Source organism: Quercus lobata, chromosome 9, assembly GCF_001633185.2.
Source record: "Quercus lobata isolate SW786 chromosome 9, ValleyOak3.0 Primary Assembly, whole genome shotgun sequence".
Classification (NCBI taxonomy): domain Eukaryota; kingdom Viridiplantae; phylum Streptophyta; class Magnoliopsida; order Fagales; family Fagaceae; genus Quercus; species Quercus lobata.
The window spans coordinates 26,601,999-26,611,736 of record NC_044912.1 but is presented as its reverse complement, the minus strand read 5'-3'; the positions used below and the strand labels follow the sequence as shown (position 1 = coordinate 26,611,736).

General features: G+C 35.6%; 2 protein-coding genes across 2 annotated transcripts; one reads left to right on the top strand and one right to left on the bottom strand.

Moving 5' to 3' along the window:
• Window positions 1-321: 321 nt before the first annotated feature.
• LOC115959206 (protein AGENET DOMAIN (AGD)-CONTAINING P1-like) lies at window positions 322-4,564 on the top strand. Its single transcript, XM_031077520.1, has 3 exons — window positions 322-950; window positions 3,111-3,563; window positions 4,231-4,564. Exons 1-3 carry the CDS (start codon window positions 507-509, stop codon window positions 4,243-4,245), a joined length of 912 nt encoding a protein of 303 aa, XP_030933380.1. The 5' UTR covers window positions 322-506; the 3' UTR covers window positions 4,246-4,564.
• A 2,641-nt stretch (window positions 4,565-7,205) lies between these two features.
• Window positions 7,206-9,738, bottom strand: LOC115960336 (60S ribosomal protein L13-1). The gene is made up of 5 exons (XM_031079177.1): window positions 9,633-9,738; window positions 8,742-8,857; window positions 8,447-8,580; window positions 7,767-7,925; window positions 7,206-7,678 (listed from the first exon to the last, which is right to left on the bottom strand). The coding sequence occupies exons 2-5, from the start codon at window positions 8,848-8,850 to the stop codon at window positions 7,457-7,459; spliced, it is 624 nt and encodes a 207-aa protein (XP_030935037.1). The 5' UTR covers window positions 8,851-8,857; window positions 9,633-9,738; the 3' UTR covers window positions 7,206-7,456.

Sequence of the window (9,738 nt, the reverse complement as noted above, 5' to 3'; positions counted from 1 at the left end):
TTAATTTTTTTTTTAGAGAGTTTTAACCTATGGCGTCCGCTCCTAAAAATAACTCTTTATCATTAGATTAAGACACTAATCAGTTTTTTGTGTAAGCAGGGATTGAATCTCAGATCTCTTATATAACCATCAGAGATTTTACTAGTTGAGTTAATTGGAACTCACAAAAAAAGTAATTCTTAGGTACTCTTAGAACACAAAAAATGATGTTTTCTTCTCTTACATTTATGATATGGTCCACTCATTAAATTCATGATGCTTACGCAAATAAAAACAACAGATAATTGAACACAATCCCTCTCACACGGGCACACGGCAGCAGCACTCCATTTAGATTTGGGCATTTGCGTCCAATCAAAAGATATGCAAAACCCGACTCCCGTTACAATATAGTATTATTTATACCTGCTCTCGTTATTCATCTCCAGTCCACTTCTTCCAAACCCAAACCCTAAAATACAATACACACCTGGAGAGACCAAGATAGAAAACCCTAAAGAGCCTCAATGCCTCGCAAAAAGCACGCTGATACAACAGCTCAATCATACTTCAGCATAGGTGACGAGGTTGAGGTCACAAGTATCGACCACAACCTACGAGGCACGCTTTTCCCAGCAAAAATCATAGGCAGGGATTGGAACGCAGACAAGTTTGTGGTTGAATACAAACACTTAGAAGCCAACGATGAACCCTTGAGGGAAGAGGTTGATTTGGTGCTCTTAAGGCCCCTTCCGCCACCGCCTTCAGAACCCGGTTATCGTTTCGAGTTTGGAGACGAAGTGGATGCTTTTTTCAGTGGAGGGTGGTGGGAAGGAGTGATCACTGAAGTTGATGATGAAGGGTCATTGTTCTGGGTTTACTTTAGGTTTGCAAAGCAACAGTTTCAGTTTCTACCTTCAGAGCTTAGGGTTCACCAGGAGTGGGATAAGGGAGCTTGGCTTCCACCTAGGGTAACAGTTTCTTCTTATTTGTTTTATGTTAATGGGTTTTCTTTCTCTTTTGTTATTTTTTGGTTTTTCTTCACCTTGTTCCTGAATTGGCTTCTTTCAATATTCAGAAGGTATGCATTGTAAATGTTTGATGAAAAAACTGACAGAAACTCGTACGGAACTTAGGGAAATACACGTAGTATTTGTTGGAATGGAATTATGATAGACATTTTCTTTTTAAAAATAATTCAATTATTACAGTAAGAGAGACCAAACAGTGTCATTAGGTTACAAGAATCTTAGTCTCGTCTTGGATTTCATGACGTACATTTAGTTATTAGAAAGAACACGATAATTAAAGCACTCATTGTTTGGCATTGATGAATTAAAATTTTATGGATATATATATATATATATCTCTTTAAAACCTAAACAGTCATACACCTGATCTACAAGAATTTATGCATGCATAATCAAATCTCTTAGACAGATGAAATATAATATAGACACTGAGACATATAGAGTTGGGAAACACATTGCATTTTTGACTTTGGTATCCACTGTGACCCAGGGCCATCAATCATGTATTACAATTAAATTTTAGGCTAAATCCTGCTCCTTTTTCGCGGTATTCATGCATGGCATTCTTTTGATGTTTTAACCAGTCTTATAGCAGAAACTGGCATCTGTTTTTGAAAATGACTAGTACAGGAAAAAAAAAAAAGTTTTTCTTTATAGTTCTATGGGCATTAATTTTTCATATTCATAAAATATTATTTAACAAATTTTTGTCTTCCTTTAGTAGAAGAATAACGTTTTCACAATCATAGTTGGACAAATGAAAGTCAAATATGCCTACTTAGGATGCTACTAAATGGAAAATTTGTCTAGATTGAGCCCGATAATCATCATTAAGATTGTACATCGCTACCTATCAAAGTCATTGGTACCTGAAAATATTTATTTATAATCCATTCTGGGAAGAGTACTACTACTATGCTCCTTTCAGAAATATCTTAGTCAAGTCTAGGGACAAAGGTGATTTTTGTCAATTAACATAAATTTGGAAATTTTTACTTTGTCATGTAAAGTAGTGAGAAGATAAGGAGAGCAAGCAAAATAAATAATAATGGAATGTGTAAAAAATGCAAAAATAACTTTGAAACTTGTCTTCAAGATGGAATGTCTCTTTAGAAACTTTTTCACTTTGCAAGAATGCAATAATTTTGTTCGATATTTAATTCTCTTTCAGGAAATACTGCATCTTGGAGTCCTTGTTTCTTCTTTCTCTTGTACTAGATAGTTTAAACTTGTGAATTGCTTTATCTTTGAAACCCCTTATGATGCTTTCACTTGGTTGAGAAAGATAGTCTTTAAATAACTTCTTGAAGATCTTATATTCAGCTTGATTAAGGGCTTACAATGGAGAGTTGTCCTTATGAGATACAGAAAATTACTTAAAGAACAATTTTCCAGTCACTGTAAATTGGGTTTTAATCCCCATTATTATATTATATCATTTTCTTCTTAACTCAACCCTTGTTCTTTTTCCTTTTTTTCGTTCTCTTTTCTTCTAGGTGCTATATATCATTCAGAAATTAAATTCTCGTGTAAAATTTCTTGATTATGTTAAACCTAGGAGTTGAGTTGAAATAATTAAACAAATCGCAAGAAGAACCAGCTGGTGGTTTACTCAATTATTAAACCAGGCACAATAAAAATGATAATACACTTGCTTGCTTTTGTGCAAGTATTCCTTCTCTCTTTTACTTCTATTCTTGTAGCTTTCCTTATGTTAAAGCATTGACACAAGTTTACTTATAAATAAAAATTAATTATTTAATATTTTTTTAAAAAAATTAAAATTTTTTTTTTTCCTTAAACTTGTTGTAGGCATGGACTTTTGATTCTAATGTACAAATGTGCCAAGTAATTAAAATAAGGCCACAAACATTAACGAAATAAGTACCACTTTATAAGCTGTATCATGGAAAGAATATAGAGGTAGATAACTGTAAAAATTTGTATATTGGATGTAGAGTCTGTACAATCTATTCAAACTAAATGTTTTGTAATAGTCATAGCAGATTCATGCTTTTGTACCGCTTTATGTTCTTGCTTTGTTTGTTCATCTTTCTTGTTTGGTTTACAAGATTAATCTTCCTAAAACTTTGGATGCAGGAAGTGTCAATGAGGATGGAACCAAGTTCCAGCAACTCAAGTATGAAGAATCTTAGCAAAGGAAAGCAAATTGAGGTATGCAGTGATGAAGCTGGGTTTGAAGGTGCTTGGTTTTCTGCAAAAGTTATCAATGCTATCGGACAGGACAAATACCTTGTTGAGTACAAGAGCCTGAGAACTGAGGATAACAAACAGTTTTTGAGAGAAGAGGTTGATATAAAGCACATGAGGCCTTGTCCTCCTGATGCTGTTGTGGTTGATAGTTTCAACCTGAATGAAGAAGTTGATGCTTATTACAATGATGGGTGGTGGGAGGGTGTGATTTCAAAGATCCTTAAGGGCTCAAAATACAAAATTTACTTCAAGAGAACAAAAGACTATGGGGAGTTTCGTCACTCTGACTTAAGACCACATCAAGATTGGATAGATGGAACTTGGGTCATGGCTTCTCAGGTATGAATACCTTGTTTAAATATTTACTGACAAATTTTAATTCTTTTCCTTTTGTTGTACTGTTATAGGAGTTGTTTGAGGGGGCGTAGAGAACTTGATCTGTCAGTAGTAGGCGTCTTACATTCCCTTTGAGTTACAAGAGGCTGGTCAAAACTTAGTTTAGATAATGTGTTTGAATTGAATTGAGAAGAGTGTAAAATTCTTCTGAAAATTTTGGTTTCTGAAAAAATTTTAACCAGTTTTTGATTTACTGATATATAGAGGACATAGTAGTAGAAAATTAATTTAATGGTTATGCATATCTTGTTCAATTCAGACAAGTTTTTTGTTGATTGATAAAAGAAGAATCTGCCTGGAAGTCATGAAGTTCAAGTGCATGGTCACAACTGTTTAAACTTTAAACATCAAAGCTTTTGAAAATCATTTATTTCATGGCAATATGAATTTTACAGTCGTACCAATATGTTGATCAAAAGTTAATCCATATATGCATGAGGAAACAGAAAATTCTATAACATGGTATATTGAATTGTAAGCAACTATTTACTTTCGAATTTCTGTTTATGACACTAATAACTATCACAACATTCCCTTTTTGATATTTAAATGTTGCATACTTATTACTAAAGATCCTTCTTATGATTTACTAACTGGGAATCTTTTTCAGGCATTAAAGTTCTGATTCATCAAAGAGGAATGCTGACTATGTAATGTTGCTGGGACATCTGGTTCATGCATCTTCAGATTCATTGCTGCTCACATACCATTCTGAGGGGTTCTGTAATGTGATAGTAAATCACCTCTGTTTCCTTGAGCAAGTGACGAAAATGTACATGGTTGTTTGGCTAACAATTATAAATGCGCTGATTGCCTTATCCTGGCATTGACTTGTCTGTTAGATATTGGAGACTCTTACCAAAACCTCTAGCTACTCTAGTAATACTTAAACTTAATCCTTCAGATCTTGTCATTTACATATATTATAATGGTTCCTTTCAGTATATCACAAAATTGCAAACATTGGTTATTGGATTTACAGTTAACTGACTTGTGTGCAACCTGTGGCGCTCAAAAATGGTTTACTTGGCCATTTGTATTCATTTGTAGAGGCATGTGCTTTGTTATTATTCAGCAGTATGTTATTATTCAACCATGTTTGTGAATCTTTTGTGGTACCATGTCTGTGGTTGGAATCCCACTCACCCCTCCCCCACTATTTCCCACACAAAGAAGTGAGGTACCTCTTAGAAAAGGTCGGTTCTCCTTTCTTGGAGAAAGTTTCAGTTTTGGACGTGGTATAGAATCAGCTTGCTAAACCAAAGATTCCCCTCTAGTATTGGATGAGTAGTAGTTACAACTTACAACTTACAACCCATAAATCTAGTTGAAATTTATTATTCCCGAAAATAAGGAAGTCCTGATGAATTGTGTCTGCTAATGGCGAAAGAGATTATTAAATATTAACATTGACCTTGTTCATTTTACTTATGCTTGCTTGATAGTTTTTAGACATTAAAATGTCCTAGAATTACACTAAATAAGACCACTGACAGAGCAATAGGCATCATATAGAATCATTAATAATTTGGCAGTATTAGATCAATTAATTGGAGCTAACAATCACATCCAAAAATATTTTGGAGTTAGCAAGAGCGATGGATCTGAAGATTTAAGTTATTTTTCTTATAATTTCTCTTGCCATGCGTTGATACAAAAATCGGTGCTACAAAATTTAGAGCCTGTTTGGGTAAGGATTTTTCATCACTCAATTTCCGTCACTCATCACTCATAACTCATCCCCCACAACTATTACTGTGTCAGACCACTTCTGTTTTGTTACCCGCGTACCATTTTCATCTCCCATCAATATTTCTCTTTTTCTAATTTCCCCTTCTCCTTCAGCCCTGTCTCTCTCCCAAAGCAGAAACCCAAACCCAGAAAAATGTCTCAACCTCCCTTGCCTCGTTAGTACCATCATCACCGGTGAACAACGCCGAAGTGTCCGACGTGTACAGCGGCGCCATCTCGCCGTCGTGACCCATTTCCCAGCGGCGTCGACGAGGAAACCCAAACCCATTCAAATTTCTCAAGCTTTCTACAGTCCAAGCTTCCATCTTCCATTCTAATTATTGAATTTATTAAAAAATAAATAAAAAAACCAGTAGTAGGAGTTTAATACAAATATGGTAGACTGGCTTCGGAGTTGGGTAAAGGTAGACTGGCTTCGGAGTTTGGACACCTTGGGTAAACTAAGTAGAACAAAAAAAATAAAATAACAAAAAGAAAATCAAATTTCAGATTGGGTGAATGGCTATTATTAGAACTCATTCATAATTGTCAGTACATGATCCTGACTTATATTTATTTCATATCTAACATCTGAAATACACCCAATCCAAAATTCACGCTTTTCTACTACTGTTGCTCTACTTGAGACATACAAGGAAGTCCATCTTCTTTTTGCAAGTGATTCTCCGAGTGGGAGAAGTGAACAGAGACAAAAATACAGTGAGGCCTGCAAACCCATAACCATTGAAGCAAAACAACAACCACGGTTTCAATCATTCAACTAAAATAGTTACCCAAACATCAAACAAAGAAAAAAAATAAAAAGGAGCGCACCACGTGAGGAGGTCAGGCCAGTGAGAGCTTCTTGGAATGGAGATGCTCTGCTTTACTGAAATGAAGAGATGAAGTGAAGAGAGGAGTGATATGACTGAAGAGCGGTTGGAGACGGTATGAAAAGGAGCGCACCACGTGATTTGTTCTGATTGTGGGACCGGGTAAGTAGTTTTATTTACAAAAATACCATTAAGTTATGAGTTATGAAAACAAAGTTATGGAAACAGAGTTATCGTTTGGTCAAACAACCTTTTTACTATGAGTCCCACCATTTTTGAGTTATGAGTTATGAAAACTGAAAATTGAGTTGTGAAAACTGCTTACCCAAACAGGCTCTAAATTTCTTTTTCCCCATAAATCTGAGGTAACAATCCACATCACATATGCTTAAAAGACAATATTAACCAAATGGCCTTATCCTCTCTCCTTAAAAGATCAGCATATTGAAGCACCCTAAGAACAAGCACATGATTTGGGTTAGATCACAGTCACTAACATATAGAATACAAGCAAACATTGGATCAATGGATTGCAGGACTTTAGAATTTCAGGATTTTCATTGAGATGTTTAGAAATTTCAATGGCAAGTGATCTCTGGGACATGGCATGCTACCTAAGTAGCTCACTCAATTCAGTGAGTGCGCTCATTCTTTGTATCCAAGAATGCTGAGTCGCAGAGAGCAAGACCAGCAACACAAATTCATGTATGAGCATACCATCAACTTTTTGAGACAGGAAAAGGTCACACTTGACAGTAAGACAAGATGGGTGAGATGGAAATATAAAATATTTTACCCTAAAGAAATTTTCGGAGAGACCAAGTTCATAGATCGTAGCGTTTACATCAGTAGGAACAATTTCAACAACTGAAACTACACTACATTCTTGAGAAAAAACTCAATTTGGCATACTGAGGACCAGAATGGTCAGCCTCCATAGTTCAGCCCACTTCTTCCTACAAAAAAGCTCAAGAAATTGCCGAGTTACAACAATGAAAAAAACTAAAAATAGATCCATAGATTTTGCAAAAAAAACTAAAGGTCCATAGTTCTATAAAGGACAGCAGATAACCAAAATGTATTCATTCTAACGAAGGTACCAAAACCATTACTGAATAAAGGTCAACATATCCATGAAATCCACAAATTCATAAACTCAAAACAAAGCTAAGTTGTAGCCGAGTCCAGAAGATAAATGGCTCAAACCAAAATTGCAAAAGACGGTTCAACATTAAAAAATATTTAGACTGCCTGATGTTATTATTAAACCAACTATTTCTTTTCATCCTTCTCAGCTTCTGCTGCTTTCTTCTGCCTGGCACCAACATGACGGACATTCATCCGCTCAAGACGGAGTTTGTCATAGGCCTTGAATGATTTCATCTCTTCAGTAACCTTCACAAGCTCCACGGATGGCTTCTCACGTACAATGGGCAAGTATGGGCCTTGGACCTGGGTGGCAGATGCAAGTTCCTCAGGTGCAGAATCACCAGCCTGCAAGACATAAGAGAAAATGAGAAATCAGGGAACACAAGCAAGCATCCATTTGTACGATAAAAGCACTTCAGACATTAAAACAAACCTTAAATTTGCCGACACGCCTTGGGAAGACGACCAATTTGGCCTTAAATGTCTTCAGCCTCTGAACATTAGCCTGAAGACCCTCCAGGGAACGATTCCTTCTGCGATGATCAACTGCAATCCCAATGGACTGTGCATACTTCTTGGGAATACCTGCAGCCTGTTTATAAAAGAATAATGGGAATTTATCTTGTTAAACCATAACACAAAAAGGGAGATGATACCAGCATAAATTACAACAAACAGAAGATAAAGCACAGCTTATAGACAGGCAATAATTGCAAGAATGGGATTGCTAAAATATTGCTTAAATAATATAAACAATGATACCACCCACTTCAATTTTTTTTTTTAAGTTCTACAAAATGATGTGTCAACTTTTGAAGACATATAAAAAATGAAAGAAACTTTTTTATTGTTGTTGTTAATGTGGCACCAATTACATAAGTTGCCATGTCAGTTTAGTAGCCTTTTGTATAGGCGGTACTACCAAGTAGGACAGAAGGAAGACAAGGAATCAGTCTTCAGCTCAATTCTGATTGAACAACCACTTACCCTTCAAGAATATTTTTAAAATAACCATTTTCAAGAAATAATTATCTAATTTCAGAACAAACACAGCAGTTACAAGTCATCATACTGGAAGCAGAAGTTTAACAGACAATAACAAAAACACCCCACCTTCAATTCTTCCAGAGAAAAGCCCCTTCCAGATCTCACTTTCATGTTATACTTCAGTGTCTGTCCATGTACAATAGGACGGAGTTTTCCAGTAGTAGGGCGGGGGAAGATTTTGACAGCCTTCTTCTGGCGAGCTGGAAATAATTTAACATATGAGTCAGTCAAATATCACTCAACAATATTATTTTGCAATAAAATTGGAGGGTGGGTTATGTTTACGTGTATGAACAATCAAAGTGTAACAATTCAGGACCAAAATAGGGCAAACCCAGATGCAAGAAAATAATATACCCACCAATTCTTCTTCTCTCCTTGCGAGCTGGTTGATTGAACCATGTCTTCACATAGTTCTGCCAGTGCTTTTTAAAATGCCCATTAGGGATAACATTGTTGTGCTTCACCATTTCTTACCTGTAAGTAAATTCAAAGAATGATATTACAAAAATGGAGCAAGGAAAATCATAGACACAATGAAATTCACAAAATGAATGCACCAAAAAAGAGTATACATGGGTCCAAGGGGCACACCTTTTAAACGCGCACACAAACAAAGATCTCTTTCTATCACTGCTGAATCTAAACATGCTTTTGACATTCACTAAACTCTAATAAACCATGTTCTTGGTTTTAGCTACCTTTTTCTTTTTCTATTCTCCTAAATTACAATAAAAAAACAGACCCATTTTTCATCAAACAATAAACGATTTACTTCAATAAAAACAGGGTTATTAGCAAAAAAAACTAAATAAATAGAAAAAAGGATGCTTTTGTATGAACATATACAACGCAACCTTCATCTTCAACATAAAATCCTTCGTTTCTTTCAATTTCCCCACAACCCCATCTTTTTTTTTTCTCAGCAACCAAACAGGGTCAAATCGAAACAGACAGAACAAAACGAATAGCAAAGAATTCATTACAGAATAAACAAAACAAGAATGGCTTTGAGAGAGCAATAAACCCCAGAGATCTAAAACAAACAAACGCAAACCCATGTGTAGTTGTACCCTAAGATTTGCAGTAAAACAACAGTATAGTACTACTAGTCCCTAAAATTTTCTAACCCAAAGACAGCCTTTTTTTTTTCTCAGCAACCAAACAGAGATAAGAGAAGGCAATAGAAATGCAATAATGGTACGAACCAAGGCAAGAAAATGAAAGAGAAAGAAGATATGAATTTACAGACCTGAGCAATGAAGAAGCTGATCTCTCTGTGTGTCTCTCTAGCTCGCTATAGCTCAGCCGCAAGGGAGGATTGTTTTAGGGTTTCTTAGAGTTTTATATAAAGAGGA

Bases quoted from the DNA above. Each gene is read 5' to 3' on its own strand.
- LOC115960336 (XM_031079177.1), bottom strand. From the start codon at position 8,850: ATGGTGAAGCACAACAATGTTATCCCTAATGGGCATTTTAAAAAGCAC. The intron at 8,581-8,741 runs GTGGGTATATTA...AATTATTTCCAG, and splicing joins CAAGGAGAGAAGAAGAATTG to CTCGCCAGAAGAAGGCTGTC. The intron at 7,679-7,766 runs GTTTGTTTTAAT...TATGTCTTGCAG, and splicing joins GGCGTGTCGGCAAATTTAAG to GCTGGTGATTCTGCACCTGA.
- LOC115959206 (XM_031077520.1), top strand. From the start codon at position 507: ATGCCTCGCAAAAAGCACGCTGATACAACAGCTCAATCATACTTCAGC. The intron at 951-3,110 runs GTAACAGTTTCT...CTTTGGATGCAG, and splicing joins GAGCTTGGCTTCCACCTAGG to GAAGTGTCAATGAGGATGGA.